The sequence below is a fragment of the Myxocyprinus asiaticus genome, chromosome 8 (genome assembly GCF_019703515.2).
Source record: "Myxocyprinus asiaticus isolate MX2 ecotype Aquarium Trade chromosome 8, UBuf_Myxa_2, whole genome shotgun sequence".
Lineage (NCBI taxonomy): Eukaryota > Metazoa > Chordata > Actinopteri > Cypriniformes > Catostomidae > Myxocyprinus > Myxocyprinus asiaticus.
In genome coordinates this window covers 6133576-6161299 of record NC_059351.1, presented here as the reverse complement: position 1 = coordinate 6161299, position 27724 = coordinate 6133576, and the positions used below count along the sequence as shown (strand labels likewise).

Here is a 27724-nt window from a genome sequence, read left to right as displayed (position 1 = left end):
CGAGCTTAATGTTCTTCTGGGTTAGCAGTGGTTTTCGCCTCGCCACTCTTCCATGGATGGCATTTTTGGCCAGTGTCTTTCTGATAGTGGAGTCATGAACAGTGACATTTATTGATGCAAGAGAGGCCTGCAGTTCCTTGGATGTTGTTCTTGGCTTTTTTGTGACTACCTGGATGAGTCGTCGCTGTGCTCTTGGAGGAATTTTGGAAGGTCGGCCACTTTTGGGAAGGTTCACTACTGTACCAAGTTTTCGCCATTTGGAGATAATGGCTCTCACTGCGGTCATTTGGAGTCCCAGAGCCTTTGAAATAGCTTTGTAACCCTTCTCAGACTGATGTAGTTCAATCACCTTTTTCCTCATCATTTCTGGAATTTCCTTCGACCTTGGCATAGTGTGCTACTGGGTGAGACCTTTTAGCCAACTTCATGCTGCTGAAAAAGTTCTATTTAGGTGTTGATTTGATTGAACAGGTCTGGCAGTAATCAGGCATTGGTGTGTCTAGTCCAGCTGAACCCCATTATGAATGCAGTTTCATAGATTTGGGGATTTAGTAACTAATGGCAAATACTTTTTCACACATGCCCAGTTGGTATTGGATAACTTTTTTGCTTCAATAAATAACATTATCATTTAAAAACTGTATTTTGTGTTGTCTTTGTTTTATGTTAGATTTTGTTTGAATTTTTGAAACAATTTAGTTTGAGATATACACAAAAACAGAAGAAATCAGGATGGAGGCAAATACTTTATCACAGCACTGTATGTCTTCTCGTCGCAACACCTGACAAAACAACCTGTTGCGCAAATGACGGAAAAACACTTAAAAATCCGATCTGACCTTTCAGACTAAGACGCATTTTAATCGGATTCCAAACCACCTACGAATGTTCAGACTACAAAAACCTAAACGTACAGCATTTCTGAGTCAAATCTGATTTTTTTTCTGCCAGTGTGACTGTGAACATAGCATAAGACAATAGAAGAGTTATAATTTCTTCTATGGAACACAAGTCAAATTTTTTGAAGTATCTTTGCAAAACTCTTGCCATACAATGACAGTTCAAAGTGACCACAGCTGTCAAGCTCCAAAAAGGAAGAGAAAAACACCTAAAAATCACCATGAAAGTAGATGATAATTACATTTACTACTATGGTGCATCTACGTTTTTTGTCTTTTTTTATTTTTTTTAAGCTTGACCGCTCCTCGTTCACATTCATGCGAGAACTTGCCTTTTTTACACCTTTGTGAGGTTTAGGCGCAAGCCATTGTGCATGAACCTCTCTCATGCAACAAGCAAAAGGAGAGCTATTGCATAAGTCCAGATTTTCACATTTCGAGTATATTTCTCACCAAAACCCTTCATGTGCCTTCAGATGACTTGGAATCTGATCCATAAATTGCATGGACTAACTTTTGGGTACTTTTGTGAGCTTTAAAGTGAGTCACTATCAACTGCCATCATATTAAAATTAGCAAAAGGGATGTCCATTAAAATTCCTCTTTTTGTGTTCCACAGATGACAGAAAGTCATACAGGTTTGTATCAACATAAGGATGAGTAAATGATGATAGAATTTTCCTTTTGAGTGACCTGTTCCTTTAAGCTTAAAGACTTTAGTCCTTGGCCCATAATGACAGAACTCTTTGATTATGAAGTGAAAACGCATTGTTTCGATTTCTGTGAAGATGTGAATGTTCTGCTGACCTGGTTTGTGCTGTTTACTGTGGTGGAGCTGGAAGAGTTGCTCTCTCCTTCACCGTTGTCCCTCTGAGATTTGGACTTACTGCTGCCCTGTTATATGGACACATTCATTCAAAAATGTTTTCCATAAATGCTACTCATAAAGTACAATATACAGACATAGAAAGCATTATGACAAAGCATTATGGTAAGTTTGTACAGTTGAACCTGCAGCAGGCTGTCAAGTTGATCGGACAGTTCCCCTCAAATTTATTTCAAACACGTTAGACTTTCTTTCTTTTGTGTTCCATAAAAGAAAATGTCAGGCAGAATGTTAGTCTCAGTCACCATTTACTTTCATTGCATCTTTTTCCACACAATGAAAGTGAATGGTTACTGAGGCTAACATTCTAATATCTACTTTTGTGGTAAACGGAAGAAAGCCATATGTGTTTGGAACAATGATGACAGAATTTGAATTTTTAGGTGAACTACCCCTTTATTGCACATCTCTTCATAATGCCTTGTGTTCTTGTAAGTCACATACACTGCTCAAGGCCTCCGTTCTTCAAATGCTAGATACATGTAAACATTACATTTGGCAAAATGTTTGCAATGCTTAAAATGTGTATGTACCTTCCAGATCCCCTCCAGTGATTCAGTTAATGATCTCTTTGCCCTAGTCTTGAACTCCTCCAGACGCACACGACTGGAATTCACACTGCCTTCTGCATTCACACAAACGTCCTGAGCAGCCTAATACACACAAACAGACACATCTCGCATATGTACATACTACCAAATATACATACTAAATACAAATGCTGCGTTCCATTCAGGGTTTGATATGAGATATTCCTACTTGATATCTCAGATCTCAAAGATGTACCATTACTGGTAATGCTGGGGATATTACGTATAAAGAAACAAATTGCAATGCTAGCTTTGTACATGTTCAATTGATGCTATACGGTAGAGGGAGACTGATTTTGACGATTAATTGGTGCCGATAGTTGCATTTTGGATCTATCGGTTTCCGATGTCTTTTAAATAATAATAATAAACCTTATTCCTCATTAAACCTCATCTGGCGATATATATAGAATATACATCAATCAGCCACAACATTAAAACCACCTGCCTAATATTATGTACACAACAGCGCCAACCAGCATCTCAGAATAGCATTCTGAGATGATATTCTCCTCACCACAATTGTACAGAGCGGTTATCTGAGTTACCGTAGACTTTGTCAGTTCGAACCAGTCTGGCCATTCTCTGTAGACCTCTCTCATCATCAAGGTATTTCCGTCCACAGAACTGCCGCTCACTGGAAGTTTTTTGTTTTTGGCACCAATAAATAAATAAATCATTTAGTTTTCAATGGCAGCAAACTTAGGTGCTTCACTTTCGCCATGTGGCCCCGTTTATTTTGTTTGGCCAAACAATTTATTTATTTATTTGTAGCAAGTTGTTGCTCACGATGACGTCACAGTAACGTAATTTTGTTGTTAACAAAAAGTCGTAGAAGTACGCTGCATTTTTAAGATATGAGCAGCCAAACTTAGCGATATTTTTGGGCCACACTGTACATCCAGTATAGAGCATTGTAACGGCCAAATCTCCATAATTTTTCTTTTTTTCTCCAATTTGGAATGGCCAATTCCCAATGCGCACTAAGTCCTCGTGGTGGCATAGTGACTTGCCTCAATCCGGGTGGCGGAGGACGAATCTCAGTTGCCTCCGCGTCTGAGACCATCAGTCCGTGCATCTTATCACGTGGCTTGTTGAGCACGTTACCGCGGAGACATAGCGCGTGTGGAGGCTTCAAGATATTCTCCGCGGCATCCACGCACAACTCACCACGCGCCCCACCGAGAGCAAACCACACTGACCACGAGGAGGTTACCCCATGTGACTCTACCCTCCCTAGCAACCGGACCAATTTGCTTAGGAGACCTGGCTGGAGTCACTCAGCACCCTGGATTCGAACTTGCGACTCCAGGGGTGGTAGTCAGTGTCTTTACTCGCTGAGCCCCCCAAAATCTCTGTAATTTAAAAATAAGAGTCCCCTGTGTATTTCAGGCTTGTTTATATTTATTTCATTAACATTCTATAAATCGATTTTAAAAAATGATAGACTGATTAATCAGTTTTCAGCCTTTTCCACCACCTTATATCAGTTATCAGTAGCAGCAAAATCCACTATTGGTTGACCTCTACTTTACGCTGCTAGCATTTGTTTTGCAGGTGTAATATTATCAAGAAAAAAGCTGATTTACATTGTTTTTCACACCTGCAAACAGGCTTTATCATTTTGTAATGTAGGAACATTGACTCATAGATGCATGTTATATGCTTAAAAGCGAATGTTTACACTGAACTGTGTGTATCTCACTGGGTGCTGCTATGTTCCCTTATGTCATACCCCAGCATCTCAATAAAATCTGGAGTTGTGGATTTCCGTACGAGTTTCCGAGTTCCGAAATCTTACTTCAAGTGGAGTTCTATTGCACTTTCCCATGTGGAAAGCTGGAAATTCCAGCTTTCAGAGTTGAAGGGAACGCAGCATCAGTTCCAAATTTATACTTTAGTAAGAAGAATATGGCTTTTATAACATTCTGGACAAAGCAGGAGTGTTCATCGGTGCGTAAGGCATTTAAGTTTACCTTTTTTGTTTGTCCGTTGTGTGTGTGAGTGTGTGTCTTTTGTCTCTCCTCATACAGTCTTCTTAGACATGACACAATCAACTCGTTCTCTTCCTGATCCGACTTAGGCCTGGCTTTCTGCACATGCACAGACACAGACAGAAGGGTTTCATGACAGGTTTCACTTCTCTAAATTTCCAAAAGATGGCATCAGTGTTAAGAGAACACATTTGGCTCCGAGCTGACCGTCAAAGAGAAATGTGTCCAGCAGAGAGCAGAAGAAATCTACCCTGCCAAATTACTTATTACATCCTTTAGAAAAAAATGCCAGTTTCGCTTGTCCGAGCGTTTTAAAAGTCTAACAAAAGCCCCATTTGTAACAAATGTCCATGATGCAGGGTAAAACAGCTCAGAAGAAATCTACCTTGCCAAATTTCTCATTTATTTCACTATTTAGACAAAACATAACAGTCTGAGCATTTTAATGTGACCAAAAAGTAGCAAAACCCTAAGATAAGTTGTCACAATATTATAATCAATACTGCATAGACAATGTCCTGTTTGTACCAACAAAGCTAAAATGAGATCTACACTTCTGTCTGAACGTAAAGAAACTGGGCAGGATATCTGTGTGTTCATCAGGCTGCTAATGGTGGATCAGTTTGAACATTGTTTCAGGATGCTATGCTAGCATGCTGAGGCTGAAGTGGACTAACTGGTTTAATTTATACTACCGTCACACCCTCAGAATGGAGAAACACACATTCCTCTCATGCCACCCTTAAAGGATTTGACACACACACTGCTAATCCAGAGAACGTAATTGTATAGAGTGTTATAGTGGTTTTAAGGTTGGAATAACTGAACTCACCATGATGCTCTCAAACACAGCTGCCTGCTCCTGATTGTCCAGACCTGCCAAATGTCTCTGGAGTTCCAGCTTAGCGTTGGATGGATGAAGACCTGCACATAAAACCACAGTCACACAATGCACACACAGACAAATACATGTATACACTGTAGCAGCCTGCTGTATTCTGAATTGAAATCTGGGGACTGAAAATCTGTTCTAACATTAACAGTTTCTCAGTTCTGCCATCATTAAGGTTGTTTAAATCATTGTTGTGTTTAAAGGAATAGTTCACCCAAAAAGGAAAATTCTTCTATATGAAAGTTATTTTTAAGGCGGGGGGGGGGGGTAGAGAAATTCTGAAGGATGTTGTGCTGCTCTCTTCCATATAATGAAAACATATAGTGACCAGGGGCTGTCAAACTCCAAAAAGCACAATAAAAGCATCAAACTGCGCTCTATATTCCAAGCCTTCTGAAGCAATATGATAGCATTGTGTGAAAAACAGATCGAAAAACACAGTAATCACAAAAAAATAATAATAATACAGAAATCAATATTATTGCAATTCCCTGTTCCAAATAGAGAGAGAGAGAGAGAGAGAGAGAGAGAGAGAGAGAGAGAGAGATTGTGTATGTGTGTGTGTATTAAAGTTGAACAAAAGTGTACAGGTTTTATCTGACAGGTGCAAAACATGATTGAGTACAAAAAAGGAGTAAAAAGTAATAAAATGGTAATGATAAAAGTGTGATAGACTGACGAAATTAAATGACTAAGGAGTAGATGTCTGACCCTCTATTCTGTCACATAGTTTGTGCAGCTGCTGAAGGGGACAGCTGTCACAGTGCTGACTCTGGGTCCTACTGTTCTGCTGGAGGGCGGCCACAGAGAACGCCTGTTTCAAAGTCAACATGATCTCATCCACCTAAACACAGAGACATTCACACAGAGCAGTTCTGTGCTTCTGACTTGCCAACTTGGAAATAAAGAAATGTTCTGACAATTTACCACAAAAAACACCAACCACAAACTTAAAGTGCACCTATTATAATTTTTAAACATGCCTAATTTTGTTTTAAAGGTCTATGGATCCAAGGTCAAAAAACACTTTAATTTGCTCATAATTTAAATTGCAGCATTACCTTTTTTTCCCCAGTGTCAAAAACGACTCCTTCAATGATCCGTTCTAAAGGATTCATTCTAAACTCCTCCTTTCAGAGAGCCTAATCTGCTCTGATTGGTCAGATGTCCCAGTCTGTTGTGATTGGTCTACTGCTTACAGCGCGTGTCAGAAAGGAAACGCCCACTACCATATCCGAGTTTCAGCTCCGTCTGAAAAAATTTCTGTTTTACCTTACCAATTTGAGCCCGAGTCCGATAGTGATACATCGGAAGATCAACCCGAACCACCATCGCAAGCACGACGAGAACAGGACGTTTCTCAGTGGTAAGTTTATATGTAGTTTGACAATAATGTGAGTTAGCCGGTTAGCAGAGGCTAACAGCTAACAGGCTAACAGCCTGCACTGGCTGTACATGTAAACAGACCAAAGGCAGGTTTTTTGTTACCAAATTACGTAGGTTATTACAGGAAGTAAGTCTGGAATTACTAACGACTCGTTTCAGGTGTTCAGAATCGGTTCTTTCTTTTGGGTGTCAATAACTCCATATTACGTGCACTTTGATTTTTGAAACTTTGCAGGCTTTTTTACATTCAAAAATAGCTATATAACACACTACATGAAAGGTAATATTTGAAAAACCATAATAGGTGCTCTTTAAAATCCTTGCATTAAAACCTCCATGAATATTAAAACATGTACTGTATATACATGTTAATATCTACAGTGCTGTGAAAAAGTATTTGATTCCTGATTTCTTCTGTTTTTGTGTATATCTCATACTAAATGGTTTCAAAAATTCAAACAAAATCTAACATAAAACAAAGGCAATCTGAGGAAACACAAAATACAGTTTTTAAATGATAATGTTATTTATTGAAGCAAAAAAGTTGTCCAATACCAACTGGGCCTGTGTGAAAAAGTATTAGTTACTAATGCTGCCTTCATGTGCTATCGGAATTATCGTGGCAGAGAGTATAGTTTCTGTAGTCAATGACAGGTTTTGTTCATTTTTCTAAATACAGCTAATAGTTAGCATTTGCTATTTTGGTCATATTTATTTATGTATATCAGCAACCATTCTATGCATGTTGTAAATTTTTTACACTGTGAAAATAGCTTGTATTTGACCAAAATTCCATTACCGTCAGCAAGCTAACTGACTAATATGTATTATGGTGTCAAAATAAAACTTCCTCATGAAATTTGTATGAATGAACCTGGCGTCGTCCATGTTTCCTGTTCTTTCCGACAACAAAGCACGTGAACACGACGTACTCGTAATTACTTCAGAAGTGGGAAGTAGGATAATTCCAATAGCACATAAAGGCAGCATAAATCCCCAAATCTATGAAACTGCATTCATAATGGGGTTCAGCTGGACTAGACACACCCAGGCCTGATTACTGCCTGCCCTGTTCAATCAAATCAACACCTAAATAGAACTTTTTCAGCAGCATGAAGTTGGCTAAAAGGTCTCATTAGCACACAATGCCAAGGTCGAAAGAAATTCCAGAAATGATGAGAAAAAAGGTGACTGAAATACATCAGTCTGAGAAGTGTTACAAAGCTATTTCAAAGTCTCTGGGACTCCAAAGAACCACAGTGAGAGCCATTATCTCCAAATGGAGAGAACTTGGCGCAGTAGTGAACCTTCCTAGAAGTGGCCGACCTTCCAAAATTCCTCCAAGAGCACAGCGACGACTCATCCAGGAAGTCACAAAAAAGCCAAGGAGAACATCCAAGGAACTGCAGGCCTCTCTCGCATCAACAAAGGTCACTGTTCATGACTCCACTATCAGAAAGACACTGGCCAAAAATGCCATTCATTGAAGAGAGGCGAGGCGAAAACCACTGCTAACCCAGAAGAACTTTAAGGCTCGTCTGACTTTTGCCAAAACACACCTTGATGATCCTCAAACCTTTTGGGAGAATGTTCTGTGGACTGAAGAGTCGAAAGTAGAACTGTTTGGAAGACAGGAGTCCCCTTACATCTGGCGTAAATCAAACACAGAATTCCACAAAAAGAACAGCATACCTACGGTCAAGCATGGTGGTGGTAGTGTGCTGGCGTGAATGAATTCTGCTCTCTACCAGAAAATCCTAAAGGAGAACATCCGGTCATCAGTCTATGATTTGAAGCTCAAGCACAACTGGATTATGCAGCAAGACAATGATCCAAAGCATAGGAGTAAGTCCACCTCTGAATGGATCAAAAGAAGCAAAATTATAGTTTTGGAGTGGCCTAGTCAAAGTCCTGACTTGAACCTGATTGCGATGCTGTGGCAGGACCTTAAACAGGCAGTTCATGCTCGAAAACTCTCCAATGTGGCTGAACCAAAGCAGTTCTGCAAAGAAGAGTGGGCCAAAATTCTACCACAGCATTTTGAAACACTGATCTCCAGTTATTGGAAGCGTTTGGTTGCAGTTGTTGCTGCTAAAGGTGGCACTATTAAGTTTTAAGTTTTAAGCTATTAAGTTTAGTTTAGTTAGTTTTTCACATGGGTGATTTATGTGTTGGATAACTTTTTTGCTTCAGTAAAAATATATATATAAAATATAAAAATATATTTGAAAACTGTATTTTGTGTTTACTCAGGTTGCCTTTGTTTGATGTTATATCTCATTTGAAAATCTAAAACCATTTAGTATAAAAAAAAACAGAAATCAGGAAGGGGGCAAATACTTTTTCATAGCACTGTATTTATTTTTCCATTTAAAAGATTAGCACTGAATGAAAACCTCTTTGGATTTGTTGTATTGGTTTTTATCTTGTATTTGTTCAAAAACTGATAAGCCTTAGTATTTTAACTTGGCTTGAGCAGAACGTGACATATTTTTCTGTCCTGTTACAGGAGACTATTTTGAACGTGTTCCTCATAGAGAAACATTGTTTTCATCTCTCCAAGATTCTCACCAGAGCTTCGTTTGTGCACTGGAAAACATAGCAGACAAACTGGCAGCCTCCACACTCCACCGACTCCCTGCATATGAAGCCAAAGTGGTCAACGTGCCGAATACCCTAAAGAAGGACAGTCAGAAAGACAATGACAGAGAGAGGAAAGAGAGAAAAAGAGCCAAATGGTCACATGTAATGCGTCACCACAACTATATAAACTCTGACTGTGGTATATGGGCTTCCTTAAGACATAAGAGAATATACCAGCCATTTATTTTATTTTTTTTACAATTCAGAAAAAACATGTTGAGTTTGGAAAATGTCAACATTCCATAAAATATACACTTGTTTAATATGAGATTACTTTTCTGAATGTTGCAGATGTTTTCATAACATTATCACAACAGAAACCATTCAGTAAACCAGAGAAAAATATTCCAAATGATATTCAACCTAATGAAAATGTAAGACTGAAAAGGCTTTTGTAGAGGTCAACGCAAATGCATTGTAGGCCTCTTAGTACGGTATGCATTTTGAGGCATTTCAAGAAAGTCAAAGCATATATACTCATATTTAATTACAACAGTGATTGCATTTTGCAACCCTGAATGCCGGTGTTCCAAGGAGATTGTGAGAATTAAGGTATGTTCAATAGTTAGTCATTTTTTGAAAATCAGAGCATCATTGTTTTCCACTACGAGCAGTGTAGTGGATGAATAATAATTCATCATTTGTTAAGCAGTGTTAAACACTATTGTCATAAATGAGGAACAATATATTAGAAATATTAGGTGGCTGCCATAACCAAAGGTTTGTTGTGTCCAGAAATCACAATAATGTGGCCAGCAGCCATATCACCCTGCAGCTCTCACCTGGTTGCCCACTAAAGCTAAGCAGGGTTGAGCCTGGCCAGTACCTGGATGGGAGACCTTGCTGCCGGAAGTGGGATTAGGGAGGCCAGCAGGGGGTGCTCACCCTACAGTCTGTATGGGTCCTAACGCCCCAATATAGTGACAGTGACACTATATCGTAAAAAAAGCACTGTCTTTCTGATGAGATGTTAAACCGAGGTCCTGACACTCTGTGGTCATTAAAAATCCCAAGGCACTTCTCGTAAAGTGTAGGGGTATAACCCTGGTGTCCTGGCCAAATTCCCCCCATTGGCCCTAACTTATCATGTCCTCCTAATAATCTCCATCCCTGAATTGGCTACATCACTCTACTCTACTCTCCTCTCCACCAATAGCTAGTGTGTGGTGGCTGTTCTGGTGCACTGTGGATGCTGCATTCTAGTGGTGGTTGCAGAGATTCCCCCTAAACTATGTAAAGTGCTTTGAGTGCCTAGAAAAGCGCTATATAAATGAAAGGAATTATTATTATTATCAATATTCATTCACATGCTGATAATGTCTCTCCTATTAAATATTTTGAATAATTATTTTATTTTAATAAATGACTAATAATGCATCGCCATCTGTATTATGTCTCGCATTAAACAGAACTGATTTTTAAACGACCTAAAACACCAACTGAATTTATCAATTTGTTAATATTGCATAATTTGATTTTAATTGATTTAAGTGCCGTAATTTATACAATTTACATTTGCAGATGAAGAAGCTCAAACGCGATCTGAGGTAGACAGAGGTATATTATAAATATAAAAGATTCAAAAGCTAGTATTGCTGAAAGTGAACTTAGTATTGGACACATAGGTTTGATAGTCTTATCTAGTCTAAGTAAAAAAGTGTAGAACATTTTCAGAATGTCACTCAACCAGCTTTTTTTTTTTCCCGTTAAATATATAAATCAAATAAATAAAGGGCAATAATAGAAAGGGCAGTAAAACATAGGCCTAATAATATATATATGTATATTTTTTGTTAGTTAATTTATGTGATATAATTTTCTTTTTATTTAATTTTTTTTTTATTTTTTAAATGGTTTTATTTTTCCTTTGGTAATTTATTTAATCCAGCGAATGTTGCTGATATTTTTCAAAAGTAAGCTAAAATAAAAAAAATTATAAAAACTTGGGCTAATGTTGTTCCTATAAAGCATATTAAAGCTTTTCTCCTAGTATTGTGCATTTATTTTTCATTTAATACAGTACATCTTCTGCACACAGGTTTGTGACATTTAGGGACCTATTTTAAGAGCGCTATGACATAAATGCAAAGTCAATGGGCATGGCTATGAAGTTTTGGTATTTTCATGCAAGCATGCGCTAAGTCTAGGTGCAAATGCATTTGGTGAAATCGTGTGCAAAACAACGCTAATGGGCTGGGTCAACTGCAATTTATTTCTGAGGCTCTTTTCCGGTTATTGCAGTGTCTGCAAAAATGTTTTAACTAAAAATATTTCTAGATTCAAATTACACTTCAAACGAAACTAAAATATAATCAAAATAATGAAATGGTCAAAAAAATAAAATAAAAAAAATATCCCAAATCTAAACGTTTAATCCTCTCCAACTTCTTCCACCGGCTTAAAAATCACTCTATTACAACAGGTATAAAAATACCAATACAAATTATATTATAAATACAACTGTAAACATATAATTAAAATAACTGAATAATAAAGATAGTTTAACACAAATCTCAAACATTTTTGTTGCATAAAACGGCTAATGTCAGGGACATATTTTGATGTTCCACTATACTGAATATTCAGAGTAAGGACATGAACTGTATTACCACCTGCTGGTGCAATCTCCAAACTGCAAATGTAGGAACTGAGTTTAAACTTTGTGCTGAAAATAGATCTGCTTTTGAAACATCTTAGCGCAATGAACTACTTCTCAAGTAAATAGCAAACTGCCTTTGCACCACTTCATTAACATACAGTGCACATACAGTTTGAGTGCATACACCCACAGATAGCGCAAACACTCCCAGGCGACTCACAGCCACTTGTGCTTTGCGCTGGCACAAAAATTGCGTTTAGATTTACCGCTTTCACGGAAATTGCATAACGAGCGCTGCAATTTGCACACTCACAAAAATAGAGCCCTTAAAAGCATACTGAAATAACTTTACAGTGGAGCGGTAGTTAGGCGCAAATTTTGCCATGGAGCAATCGTGGCGCGTGGAAGCGTAGAGGGAGCATGGAGCTGGAAATGGACAACCTGGAGTAGAGATGAAGCAGAGTGATCATAGAATGCTTTGAGGGGAAATTGTTACCGCTCTACTCCACTCACATTCTCTGCTCCTGATACAGTTGAATAAGGCAGTCAAGAAGCAACACCTTCAAGTGACAAACAGTACAGCAACTTGGCAACCTTCAGTGATTTAATTGTTGTCAATGTGAACATGCATTAACATCGAGAGAGAAACAGACCTGTGAACAGAAGGAAATCTCTCTGAAGCTCTTCTCTATAGCCACTTTCTTAGTGTCAGGACTCACAAGAAAGATCTGTGAGCGTCCAATCTGCAACACAAAGAGATATGCATGTCTAAGTGAAAAAGCGATGGAAATTTTGCTTTATGAAGAAAGAGCATGTGTAAATATATGGGTGCATGCATTAAAGCCATTAATGACAGCTCTTTCTGGGGATACTGACCATATGATATCAGAGCAATAGCAGGTTTCCGTGTAAACATCATCTTCAAATCAGTATGTGTTTGATGACCATGCACATATTTGCTCAGTGAGATTAAACCTCAGTGTAACCACTATGATTGACCCAGCTCCAGTTTTCCTCTATGAGACTATAGAGCTAAGATCATAACTTACCAGACCAGGGTTAGAGCGCCTACACACAAGGGAAAGCTCTGACCGAGTGTTTGACATATGGCAAAAGGAATGCAAAAGGTCTGTTTGGAAGGCGTGTACCACAGAGGAAAAAGGTAGTTCAGTTTGAAAACAAGCAGCAATCCAGGGTGATCACGAATCAAGATTATTTTTTTTTCGACAATGTACCAGAAAACACTGAAACACTTCTCCAGGCTTTCTCTCTACAATTACTATCTTTTTAGCCTGGCAGAGAGTCTAAATCAGTGTTTGACCACTGGATGTACAAAGATAATTTTACTTTTAAGGGGACACACTGTGCCATGTAAACTCTGCCTTCCAAAGGTTAATATCCTGTCAACTGCAAAGGATTCAACGTCAAATTTAAAAAAGCATCTGAAGAGTATGTTTGCATGTTTTGTCAACTTTCTTAACTCATGACAAACACATTTTAAGTATTATATGAATTATCACTCTGTGTGTATAAACATGAGTCACTATGTGTTTGGAAGGGTTTTGTCCATCAAACACAACAAAATGCCCAAATACACATCATTTCATATTCACAATGTAATTAAATTGCATAAGTGGCATAAAAATAGTTTGTTTCGTGAATTGCTGTTGTACTCGGCTTCAAAAATGCACTTTTGATTTCGCGATAACTTTGTGGCTGTTTTTGTGACACTGACTGCCAAATATAACTGGTCTAATCTCTTACCACCACACAAGAATGGCGTTTGTAAAATGGCGAAATTGCATGACCACGTTTGTGTAACGTGCCCTGGGGAACCTGTCCATATTTCTTGAAACTTACATGAGAAATTCAAGTGACATCAAATAAAAGAGCTAGGTTGGAAGTAATCCAAAAGTAATCGGATTAGATTACCCAAAAATGTAATCTACAAGTTTATGTTACTGATTGCAATTTTTGCCATGTAATTTGTAATCAGTACCCAATTACAATTCAGAAGTAATCTGCCCAGCGCTGCCTATGTCAGAGTGTACTGCAGCAAGAGTTGAAATGCTCTCAACGTCCTTATCAAGTACAGGCCAAACACTTAAAACTGGAATTGTGATGATCGCACTGTCATTTCATAACACTTATAATGCTGCAGGCAATTCCAGAATTATTTTAAAATGGCTGTTTAAAACTGTGAGCTCACTATAATTGCTAGGTCATTTCCTGCTGAGTAGCTGACAGCTTCCTATCTGTCTGAGAAACAGGAAGTGCAGAACAGGTTTATCCAGCACTGTGAAGCATTATATGCCTCATTCCACATTCTAACTCTGTGCTTTTGTAACAAACTTTAAGAAAGTGCAACCCTCGTTACTGGCCATATCAATGCAAACATACTCACACGCACCCACGAAGCAGTTAAAACAACCTAATCAATCGAATCATTAATTAATGGGACATTTTCACATGTCATTATCACATTTGAAGTGTGACTTGAAACAGCATGGGGATTTTACAAATGAGACCAACCATGTACTCTGTCAGTGAGCTGCACTATACAGAGTGAGTGGATGTTCACAATATGCAGTAGCTCCAAAACAGTATTAGAACAATAAAGCTATTTATACAAGTATGAATCTCACTGCATTAGATAGCATTTTTAACAACTTCACTTCTCAATCATTTTGCCATTACTTCTAACCAATTGGACCCAAAGTCATCTAGTGGATGTGAATCCCCCCTTAAAGGAATAGTTCACCCAAAAATGAAAATTCTCTCATCATTTACTCACACTCATTCCATGTCAGATGTGTATGACTTTCTTTCTTCAGCAGAACACAAATGAATATCTCAGCTCTGTAGGTCCATACAATGCAAGTGAATGGTGACCAGATCTTTGCAGCTCCAAACATCACATAAAGGAAACATAAAATGAATCCCAATGAATAGACTCAGGTGGTTAAATCCATATCTTCAGAAGCAATATAAGAGGTGTGGGTAAGAAACAGAACACTATTTAAGTCCTAAAATCTGAAAGTGAAACTTAAAGTGGAGATTTAAAGTGTAACTAAACATGTGACTTTCAGATGTAAAAGTGAAAGTGGAGATTTAGGGTAAAAAAAGGACATAAATTTTGACCTGTTTCTCACCAACACCTATTATATTGCTTCTGAGGATATGGATTTAACCACTGGAGTCCTATGGATAACTTTTATTCTGCCTTTATGTGATTTTTGGATCTGCAAAAGGTCTGATCACTATTCACTTGCATTGTGAGGACCTACAGAGCTGAGCTATTCTTTTAAAAATGTTTGTTTGTGTTCTGCCGAAGAGAGAAAGTCATACACATCTGGGATGGCATGAGGGTGAGTAAATGATGAGAGAATTTTCATTTTTGGGTGAACAATCCCTTTCAGTTCATACAGATGAACCATATATCTATTGCTTTATCATTTAAAACCTAACAAACTTGTTTTTGTTAAATGTTTTGCTTCAAAAGTGTGCTTGTGCTCTCCGTCTTTAAAGTGAAAGCCACTTGGTTTGATATTATGTCATCTCATGCAATGACTTTGCAATGTTTTTTTTTTTAAGTGTGGCTTTTTCTGTCCAAATACTTTTGGGGCCACTATAGGTATACAGATGTGTCTGAATAGAAGCAGTGATGGATTTAGCACAGACTTGTTTAATAAGAATCTACATGTCCTTCAGGCTAAAACACTCACATAACATCACACACTCTACTTGGGAGGAGGAACTGTATGACTACAAAATATGACCATAAGCGAGGAGCCAACTTCAAGACAGAAACATACCTTCACAAAATGTATATGCATATATGCACATACAGGCATAAGCCATGCTGACCTCTCACACAAGTGCGTATAACCCACAATAGTACTGTCATACAAATACCACAAGTAAATTGATGACACCACAGAGCGCAGACATTAAAATGTTTAGATGAAAGCCTGTGTGCAGTATCTCTTCTGTGAAATATCAAGACAAAGACAGCTTCTTTAGATGTCTTCGAAAGAAGTCCAAAAGCCAAATGATATTCTGTAAAGTTTTAGAGATAATGATGTGTTGAAATGTTGTACATGTTCATGTGGCATATCAATGCAACATTTGGGAGAGTCACCATTTAAGTTTCTCAGAAACCAAATCAATGGACTCATGTGGTGCTGGTGTTTCAATCCGTTTTGTGGATTATGTGGCTAATGTTTCAGTGTAGGGTTTCATTGGGATTCATATAGAGTATGGTAAGTAAAGACATAATGGACTTGAGCTAAAACAGACATGTAGTAGTAGTAGCAGTGTTTAGTGACATCAGTGCCGTTTATGGTTCTGGTGTTTATACAGAAGCATGTGTGAGAATGTGTGTGTGTCACTCACAGTAAACAACATGGTTCTGTTCTCCTGTAGGCTGGTGGGTTGGACTCCAGTAGCTCCATCTGCAGCCCGTTGCTGAAGCTCCGGTGAGAGGCCATTCTCATCCAGCCCCTGGAGTAATGGAAAACTCAGATCTCTTTTAAAAAAAAGAGGTCGCTTTCCTCCTCCATCCGCTCCCTCGTTTGCTCCATTTGTCACCTGGATGTGAAGCAGAATAAGGACCAAACCCATTCAAAAATGTTTACCATTCAAAAATAACTTGGAACAAGTTACAACAAAAATGGGCATAATGAACAGATAACTAGAACAGGGGTTCTTAACCTGGGGCCACAATGTCTATAAAATAATTGTTACTGAGAACATCTATAATATGGTCAATTTGCAGGATAAGCAATGTCTTTATAAATTGCTGAAATGGGTCTGGCTAATACACTTAAAGGAATAGTTAATTTAAAAAGGAACATTCTCTCATCATTTACCCATCCTCATGCCATCCCAGATGTTTGATTTTCTTTCTTCATCAGAACACAAACAAAGATTTTTAGAAGAATATCTCAGTTCTGTAGGTCCATACAATGCAAGTGAAGCGCTCTGGGCATGCGTCAAGCACTAGAAAATGTAATCGAGCTTGAAATTATGATCGTGCCCAGAGACTGCAATGTCAAGATGTACTGTAAAAGGAGTTATATTTTGGTCTGTTCTCACACAAAGCAGATTAGAACACTTCAGATGACGGATTAAAACACTTGAGTCTTATGGATTACCTTTATGCTGCTTTCATGGGCTTTTTGGAGCTTCAGTTTTGGTCACTATTTACTTGCATTTTATGGACATACAGAGATGAAATATTCTTATAAAGTTATTCGTTTGTCATACACATCTGGGATGGCATGAGGGTGAGTAAATAATGAGAGAATTTAAATTTTTGGATGAACTATTCCTTTAAGCATGGTTGTTACGTCCAATTGACCAATCAGAAAATGTTTTCGGATGCCAATTAATTATGCAGGAAAAATAAAACATGAGCATACACTCACCAAGCACTTTATTAGGAACACATCTACAACTACTTATTCATGCAATTATCTAATCAGCCAATCATGTGGCAGCAGTACAATGCATAAAATCATGCAGATATGGGTCAAGAGCTTTAGTTTATGTTCACATCAACCATCAAAATGGGGAAAAAAATGCAATCTCAGTTATTTCGACTGTGGCATGATTGTTGGTGCCAGATGGGCTGGTTTGAGTATTTCTGTAACTGCTGATCTCCTGGGATTTTCATGCACAACAGTCTCTAGAATTTACTCTGAATGGTGCCAAAACCCCAAAAACATCCAGTGAGCGGCAGTTCTGCGGACAGAAACTCCTTGTTGATGAGAGAGGTCAATGGAGAATGACCAGACTGGTTCGAACTGACAAAGTATACAATTTTAGTGAGAAGAATAGCATCTCAGAATGCACAACAAGTCAAACCTTGAGGCGAATGGATTACAACAGCAGAAGACCACGTCGTGCACTTTATTAAGACCATAGTGTTCCTAATAAAGTGCTCGGTGAGTGTACACCAATCAGCCACAACATTAAAACCACCTGCCTAATATTGTATAGGTCCCCCTCCTGCCACCAAAACAGCGCCAACCCGCATCTCAGAATAGTATTCTGAGATTATATTCTTCTCACCACAGTTGTACAGAGCGGTTATCTGTGTTACCATAGACTTTGTCAGTTTGAACCTGGTCATTTTCTGTTGATCTCTCTCATCAACAAGGCATTTCCATCCACAGACGTGCTGCTCACTGGATGATTTTGTTTTTGGCACCATTCTAGAGTAAATTCTAGAGACTGTTGTGCTTGAAAATCCCAGGAGATCAGCAGTTACAGAAATACTCAAACCAGCCCATCTGGCACCAACAATCATGACTTTTGTTGGCATTTAAACCCCCTTAATTTCTAAACCTGCAGGGCAGGCAGCGATGTTTGAAAAACATTTACACCTAAGTGCAATTTCACTCCATTACTCTTATTCAATTACAAAATGCTTGTACATTTTAATTTTCCTAACTAAAAGAAAACACAATCCTTTTGCTCTCTTTTACATGGGTATCATTCAATGTCATTCAATAAAGAACAATATAAATATTATTTACAGGTCTAATGTCATATAACCACATCATCTTTTAAATAAAGCGTGCATCATTCCATTTGGAACACTCAGCATTATCTAAATAAGTTATGAAACGTATCTTTTCATTTTCTGGTGTCTTTACACTGGTAAAAAGGTTAAGATATGCTGATCTAGAAAGTGATGTGTTCAAAATATAGAAACATAGATGTTAAGTGTAACCTGTGTGAGCGAGAATGCCCGTCTGATGCCTGCTGCAAGTGAGCCTGTGACGCTGACACGTCCAAACTTCTCGATACACTCATCTATTAATGCGGGTGGAGCTTTCTTATGGGCCACCACCACTCGCCCACAGAACAACACTTCAAACTTCTTAGCAAAAGCTGTTGCTGCATCAGCCGTCATTGCCGAGGAGGCATCTGTCTGATTGTTGCTAGGCAGTGATGAGGGAGTGTCTTCTTGTCGGGCAGAACTTTTGCCAGCTTGCCTGAGAGTGCTGATGATCTCTGGAACCTGCAGGAAAGACGCAAGAGCGTGGAGAAATAGAGGGAAAGATTGAGGTAAAGTAAGCAATGTGAGTGTAAACTAACCCCTTCAGCAATCTTCATCTGGATTAAATCTAGATTTTATAAATATCTATGAATGCTTGGGCAGCGTAAGTACACTTTTATAATGCTTTCAAACCGCACTGAAAGGCAGAAGAGAGAGAGGGGAAAATAATTAGTTAAAGTAGGCAATGTGAGGTTAAACTAACCCTTTTCGAAATCTTAATATGTATTTAACAAACATCTACACATACCTTGACAGCACAAGTACACTTTTTGAAATCTGTATCAAAGTTCAGTACAAGTTCAAACTCCATCGATGGTAATTTCTTGTAATTTCTCATCACAAAACAAAAAAGTGTGTGCAAATCCATGTGTACAGAAATACAGTTAGAGTAAGAAAAGAGAGAATAAATAAACTGCCACACATTTCAGTGCAACTAGTGCGTAAGCAGACAACTGTGAGTGTGAAGTACTGAATGCAGTAGCTCTGGTTTTGATTATCAAAGGAAAATGACTTCATGAGCGTTGCAGATCCAAGAGGAAAATCTAAGTGCTGTAAATGTCAATCCAGTGGAGAGTATACTCTAAACATCAATCACCGTGATGACATGACAGACTCTGGCAGACCTGCCCAAAACCACGACTTGCTAAATTTTTACCACTAAGATTATACTTTGTTGAACATAGATTCACACAGATCATGTTAAGGTGGCGTCCCACTAGCCCAATTTTTCCACTGATTTTCAGGTGTTAGCTTCATAATCATAATCAGTGGCCAGGCAGAGGGAGACAGAGCACGCATTAGCATCTTTCAGCGGGAGGTGTTAATCACTTGACTGGCGGGACTCCCTGCTGAGTTAATGGCTTTAAAGACTGAAAAAACACATCCATTTTGTTTGAAAAAATCATTCCGTCATTGAGGCGAGGTCTTGTGTTCTCGTCCGTTTTTATTGGATGCATTTCTTTCCTCACTGAAAGCTGCATGTTGACATGCGTTCTACAACAAGCCTCCATTGGATACATAAACAATCACGCACTTTCACAAGAAAAAGTTACTCCATCTTCACAATCACTTCTTTTGTATTGCGGCAGAAAAGACAGGAAGAGAGAGAGAGTTCTCTGTGACGGTGAGAACAGGTCCTTAAATGCAGAAATATTGCAAAAGCAACTAATGATGGATACCAATAGCCACAACATACATTTTCCAGTTTGAATCCATTTGAAAATATAACATTGCGAAAGCTGAAAGAACCTGCATTTAGATGAGAAACTTATTGCTCTTTGGAGTCAACAAGTATGTATGACATATCTAATATGTCATATCATGACAGACTATTAAAGGAAAAAAAATTCTGCTGCCCAGATCTTTGCACAACGTGACTTTAAATGTGTAAAACCATTTACATTTAATACTTAGGACTTATATTATTTTATAAAGCGTAAACATAAGTTTATATTTGTATACAGTTTTACATTATATAAATATATTGTAGTCTACATTTATATAGCATTATGCATACCTTTCAAGTTTGTCCTTTTGTTTTATTTTAGTTCATGGTGCTTTAATATACTTTTGAATAGTTCAATTTCTACCAAATTACACGTTTGTTGCCTAGCTCTTTGCAAAATGTGACAATTCATGTGTGAAAGAAAAATGCAATTTCTTTTTGCTATGCGATTATCAGTAGGACATGTCTTTAACAAACAGCCAAACATAGCAGATGCTGCAGGAGTAATATTGAAAAATACCTGTGTATTCAAAAGCTTCAGGTTGATTAGCTGGGAAAATGAAGCATTGAGAAAAGTCAAAGGCAGTCATTAAGTGTGACACCTTCCCTCCATTTTTAATCAGTATGTGGGACAGGCTCACCGACTAGGAGGGAAATATCAGCAAAAACAATCAGTAAGTGTGACCCTCTTGGAGTAAATTCTAGAGACTATTGTGTGTGAAAATCCCAGGAGATCAGCAGTTACAGAAATACTCAAACCAGCCTGTCTGGCACCAACAATCATCCATGCAATTATCTGACCAGCCAATCGTGTAGCAGCAGCGCAGTGCATAAAATCATGCAGATTCGGGTCAAGAGCTTCAGTTAATGTTCACATCAATCATCAAAATTGGGGGAAAATGCGATCTCAGTGATTTGGAGTGTGGCATGATTGTTGGTGCCAGATGTGCTGGTTTGAGTATGTCTGGAACTGCTGATCTCCTGGGATTTTCACACACAACAGTCTCTAAAATGTACTCCAAATGGTGCCAAATACAAAAAACTTCCAGTGAGCGGCAGTTCTGTGGATAGAAACACCTTGTTGATGAGAGAGATCAACAGAGAATGGCCAGACTGGTTCGAACTGAAAAAGTCTATGGTAACTCAGATAACTGCTCTGTACAACTGTGGTTAGAAGAATATAATCTCAGAATGGTATTCTGAGATGCGGGTTGGCGCTGTTTTGGCAGAACGATGGGGACCTATACAATATTAGGCAGGTGGTTTTAATGTTGTGGCTGATCGGTGTAAACAAAACCTTATTTTTTAGTCTCCCTTCAGCATAAACCTGATCTAAACAGTGCACTTTCCTGTATGTATCGCCCAGTATCATGGCTTGCAAGATTACAAATATTTACAAAATATTTAAAATACTACAAAATAACACATAAAAATACTGTATATAGGATATTAAAATTAATAAATGTCAATTTTTGTCTGTTGCTTTAGTATTTGTTTATTGCCCCTTTATTGATTTTAGATACAGACTCTGAATATTATTATTTACATATTTAAATATACAATTCATTACATTTCTTTTTTACGTATTGTATTTCAATCAAAATTTAATTTGTAAAAATGCAAAATGTAACAAAAAGGTTTGAACATTAACCGTAACAAGGTAAAACTGTAATGCACGGCTTCTGTTCAGACATTTGAATGGTGCTTATTGGATCAATTAAGGTAAAAGTCATATTATGTGATTAAACATTGCTTTACGGAAAGCTTATAACCTACTAGCCAAGTCTTGCGTTAAGAACCAGTGGTTCAAACAAAGTGAGCACTGACTTTAAGCCCTTACTAAGCCCTTAATTTTAAAATTACATCAAACTTAAGTGAAACCTTCACCTTATGCACAGATGGTGCAACACTACCCTGGTGTTAAATCCCTTACTGAAGGGTCAAAGATTACTTTGGTCAAAAATTTTGCTGCAAAAGAGTGACTAATGTATTTTAACTACGATCTAGACTGGAATATTTCTGAAGAAAATTTAAATGGTGGCCTGCACAAAAAGATGCATGTGTGTTACTATGTGGTTGCTAGGTTTTTAGCATGTTGCTATGCGGTTGCAAGGATGTTCTCATTGGTTGCTGAATGGCCTAGGTCAAAAGAGCCATCTCCCATGTCTCTATGATATTCCGGTGCCAAGATATGGCTCAGGTCGCTCCTTCAATGTTAAGTCTACAGTATTTAATTTTTCACATGCTTTATTGTTTGCCAGATGAAAATCTAAGTCTGATCATTTAAGTAGAAGAGTAATAGCCCAAGTAATAAATCTGAGCAAGCACCACAATCAAATATAAAAAGTATTTAGAGAGAAAGAAAAAAAAAATATTCCACACTAATACAGCAATTCAAGTCTATGTTGGTAAAGGGTGAAACGACTGCAGTGATTTTCAACAACCCATTCAATTTTCCACAGTTGGCATTTTAAAAAAGAGCACTGCAGATATTTTTCTAAAATTCTCTCTTAACCAGGCCAAAAACAGGATGGATGAAATTGTAAAGGCTGAGCATTCTGTCATTCTCAGCCAGTTGGGATTTTGTTTTTCTGCTGCTGAGGCTGGACAGCAATTCAGTGTCAGTCAAGTGTGTAAAGTGTGTATTTATTTGACAGAATGTGTACACTATATTAACTATTCTTGCCAAGTACTTACATTAATCAAGACAAACCCAGACTTTGAAACATTTGCAAACAACTACTTCAGATCAATTTCACTGACCATTTTTGGCAAAAATAGACACTTTTCTATACTGGGCAAAAGAGGGTTTGATCATATCTAAACAGTTTGCACCAGACAGCTGCAGCATGTAGGCCAGTTATTTTCTGCTAATCAAATCTTTAATTTGCTGGTATGCAGAGCTCAGTCCAAGTCTGTTTCAGCAAAGTTCATATAAAAAACAAAACGGCAAACAGCCTGGCCCAGGAGAGAAAAGCTAACATGGAAAATACCACAGGCAATAGTACAAGATCATTTTAAGAGCTGTTTCATAAGCATCGAGTTGCATTACAGGCATGTGACCGGGAAGTCAATGGAGTTCCACCACAATCTACTCTTTCTTGTATTGCCAACTTAGTAACTATGAAAACAATCTTTCCACTTCTTGGCTGCCATTTCACCAGCCACAAACATTATTATGGGAGGCCCCCCGGATGCTGATTGTAAGCACAGTGACCAGCAAAACGTATCTGGACACTTAAGCCACACTTAAAATTATACAAATGTTACTGTATAACATTACAACATATCAAACCAAGCAGGATTTATTTTAAAGATGGCACAAAAGCACACTTTTTCAGCAAAACATTTCACATTTTGTAGGTTTTAAACTGGAGCTGTGAAAATCATAGTAACCACAATATAAACATGGTTACTGTCATGGTTACAAAATACAGTACAATCATGGTTATTATATAGAAACTACAGTATTACTGTTATAAAACCATGGTTAATTGTATCAAAACCATGGTTTCTGCTCAGAAAACCATGGTGACAGCAGTCATGGCTACTACAATATTACTTAAAAAACCATGGATAATTTTTGTCAGGGTCCTTAACTAAAAATAAAACCACTTTCTCTAATTACTAAATCAACATTTTAACTTAATACCTGCACTAATACGCTACATGCATCAACATAAAAATGCACTTCAAACTCATCTCAACATATATTCAATATTCGGAAGATGTACATCACTATAAAAGGAATAACCTTGCTATTAGAATGCATATGAGAAGGGATGTTGTGATAATGCTGCTAAATTATTTTAATCATACATGGAAATCCCACATGAACACCCCAAGCGCATTTAGTTACTGTTTCATGTCTGTCCGAATTAGCACTGAGTGCCTGCTTAAAAATGGAAGGGAGTGTGTGCAGTTTCGGCTCACCTGCGGCTCTTTCCCTGGGTGATCTCAGTGTAAAACATTAATCACGTATCAATGTATTACTATAACGGCATCTTAATCAAACCACATTATTGATGCTCGCGTTAGATTACAGCCACGCAAGGAAACAGAAAGAGCTTGCATTCACATTTTAAATAAACCCTCACACACATTATTGACATATACTACCAGTATACAGCACTCATGTTGAGCGATGTCTGCAAACAGTGCCTGTTTTTTTAAACGTCTTTTGACCATCGCTGTTATAATTGACTGCAAAAAGAAAATGCTCCAATAAAGGAGAAACACGGGGCTCCTCTATCAGCATTTCGTTTTCTCCACTTGCCGTTTTCAACTATACACAACGCTTGCAGACTAGTGATGTCATCAAGTTGACCCATGTGAAACACAGGTGGAGTGTATCCATTTACAGATTCATTCAGGTGCATTACCGGAGATCGTAATTGTGCCTGTCTGTTTGACGCTTTGTTTTCTTGACCAAAACTTGTGCTCCAGATGCTCCAGATGCATCATTAAACGTGAGGTGAACCGACCGCAGTGCCAATGCTTCCCGAACCGTGGGTGGCGAACCGTACGGTTCGGTTTTTTACCGAGAACCGTTACACCCCTAACAGGGGCACCAGTTCGAATCCATCCTGGGATATGTTCCACTTCTAAATGGACATATGCTTTCAATGGCAATCCACAAATGGATAAATACACAATAGCACACGTTCACAGGGTAACTTTTTTCACAGTTACTTTATGAATCGCATCCCAAATCAGCAATTGTTTACGTTCATATTGATCTCTTGTTGCTTCCCATGACATTGGAATTGGGGAGAAAGTCAGAGGAAGTGTGAGAGACCCTGAATGAAGAGAGTACGATTTCAGCAAAAAAGTTGATAGCTGTGAAACCCTCAGCCAAAACAGAGCCGTTTGGAACCAGCTAGTGTCACACCGGCTTAACGCACTCTTCAAAAGGCCACTATGGGGAAAGTCCAGTGCAAACCCTCTTGCTAATCAAAGCTCACACAGCTGAATGTTTCTGAATGAGTGCTTTTCATTAGAGAACTGGTCAGAAACCAAACCAGTGCACATGGCATCCTTTGTGTAGATATCAAAGCATTTGCCTTTTAGTGTGCATGGGTCTGATTAAGCATGTGCTAGTGTGTGAGTCAGAGTGTATGAATGTACATGTTTATGTGAAGACGGTTGGGCCTGATCATCAAAATTTCAAGCTATAATGACTAAATCTTTTTTTCCTATATGTGAATAATACTGACTCACCATGCGTAACTTAAAACATGCTCTCTGTGTCTTGGATAAAGGTGTTGATTGTCCTATTATGAGCCTACTGGTACACTCATCCATTGACCAATCTGTTACTCATGAGCAGCTCCAAATCTCAGGCATGTGCACATACACACACAGATGCGCATGCACACACAAACACACAGCTTGCAAACTAGGGCTGGGTGATATGTAAAAAATATTTTTGCGATAATTATCTTAAAAAATATTGTGATATCCGATTACATTGTCAACCCCCCTGCCGAGGGTCGGTGATTTTTTTTGCTTTATTGATTCTGCTTTAAACATGTATTCATTTATTAAAACATGAAAAACACACTTTAAACTGCACTTTAAAGTAAACTAAAAAAAAAAAAAAAGCAATAAAATAATGAAATGATAAAAAAACCTATATAACCACCTCCCCCAAATCCAAACACTTACAGTCTCCAACGGTTCCATCTGCCATCATGCAAGCATCCATCAACACAAATGGAAAATTACTAATAGCCTACAGATTAAGAACTAAAACTTATTATAAATGTAAAGACAATAATAATCAAAATAAATTAGCCTAATAAATTCCTTTGTGTTCCCAAAATAATGCTGACAAATGTGTGTTCTTATCGAATTTGTGTTTGTATTGCGTTTTGGTAATACAGTTAATGCTGCCTAAAGAAAAGAATATAAAACTACATTTTAGGTTCAAGGTGAAGGTGTCTTGCATTACTTTATCTATTTAATATCAAAGATATATATTATTGAACCTGCAGAGTTGCATTCACAATGCAAGCCAACCAGTGGAAATAACGCAAACTAAACTAACAGCACCTCCTGAGATGATCGGAGATAATTTGCAGCATTCTTATAGATGACATTATACTTTCAAACAGTTTTCAGACGAATGAAACAGAGGAAAAAAAGAGTGAACTCTTTACAAGCGCTTGTTCCACATGACAGGCTCGCGCTGCACGTCTCTGAACAAACAACGAATCAGACACAAGCATTGACGGCTTTTCTTTTGTCTGTTCTTAAAATATAATAAAGTGTGTTTCTTCAAGTGCGACTTTGTGACTAACAGCATTTTTTGTCATGTCTCACTCCGAGACAGGTCACCCGCCTGTTGCGGGTAGATGGGCAAAATTACCTGCGCATGAAATACATATGGACGAGGAACTTGCGAACTGGATTCAACCTTGTCGCATTTGGCGGGTGGCGGGAGCTAGTTTCACACCCTGGCCACTCTTTAATATATTTGCCGACTTCCCAGATCCATGGTTTTGCCATTATTGTAGATCATCGTCTGTTCGCAATCGGCACCGGGATCTTAAGACATCGTCGATATCCAATTACATCGTCCTATCGCCCAGCCGTACAAACATAAAGGCCTCGGCTCTGTGCGCACTAACACACACTCACACACACACACACACACATGCAAGCACACATGAACACAGAAATACTCAAGTACACGCACAAACTCTTTTGAGTATTACGTGCTTTCTTTTGTCACAGAGATGAACTTTATCCTACCTGAACTGCATCCAACATCCATTCATCCATCCAACATTACCACACACACAAACACACACTCACACCAGAACTGTCTTTGCCCCACAGTGACCCCTCTCCAATAGAATCAATAGAATTGTGGTGTTCCTGGTCAAAGATGACCGGTCATTAAAAATTAATGGGGAAGATAAAAAAAAAAACAGGACTTTTATTTTGAAATGCTGTTATTTTCTGAAAAGGGGAACAAAGTAACACTTATGGTGTTCCCTGTGAACTCTGACCATTGTGACAAAGAAAACTGGCCTAAGCCTATTTACACATTAACACTGTCATATAAAGAACATTTCAAGGAACAAAAATACCAACACTGTTCTTATTTCCGTTTTATTTTCTAATCAACAACAAAACCAAATCAACGAACACCTGGTGGTTTTGTGTCCTCATGCACATAACTGGCAATAGCTTTTTGCATGTGCCTTGCAAATGTGTGCTCTGCATTTTAAACACACAATGCTTGATGAAAGATAGATCATCAAAGAAAGATTCTATTGGAGAGGTGTCACTGTGGGGCAAAGACAGTTCTGGTGTGTGTGTGTGCGCGCGCACGCGTGCATGTGTGTGTGTGTGGTAATGTTGGATGGATGAATGGATGTTGGTTGCAGTTCAGGGTAGGATAAAGTTCATCTCTGTGAAAAAGAAAGCATGTAATACTCAAGAGTTTGGCAAAAAGTTGGCAAAAAGATCTAATCTAATATTTAGTGATAATATAGCATAATGAGAGATTTACAAGCAATTTTTATAGGCTG

General features: G+C 38.2%; 2 protein-coding genes across 6 annotated transcripts in view; one reads left to right on the top strand and one right to left on the bottom strand.

The window, feature by feature from the left end:
• Positions 1-27724, top strand: part of LOC127444521 (uncharacterized) — a 212668-nt gene that overhangs the window by 130686 nt on the left and 54258 nt on the right. The window lies entirely within an intron of this gene.
• Positions 1-27724, bottom strand: part of LOC127444517 (TBC1 domain family member 1-like) — a 111628-nt gene that overhangs the window by 54309 nt on the left and 29595 nt on the right. For all 5 annotated transcript variants that reach the window (XM_051703909.1, XM_051703905.1, XM_051703906.1 and 2 more), the window contains 9 exons: positions 18629-18919; positions 16285-16479; positions 12543-12632; positions 9219-9323; positions 5973-6105; positions 5202-5293; positions 4352-4468; positions 2319-2438; positions 1707-1793 (listed from right to left, as the gene is read on the bottom strand). In XM_051703909.1, coding sequence (XP_051559869.1) covers positions 1707-1793; positions 2319-2438; positions 4352-4468; positions 5202-5293; positions 5973-6105; positions 9219-9323; positions 12543-12632; positions 16285-16479; positions 18629-18919 — 1230 coding nt within the window. The remainder of the gene's footprint in view (positions 1-1706; positions 1794-2318; positions 2439-4351; positions 4469-5201; positions 5294-5972; positions 6106-9218; positions 9324-12542; positions 12633-16284; positions 16480-18628; positions 18920-27724) is intronic.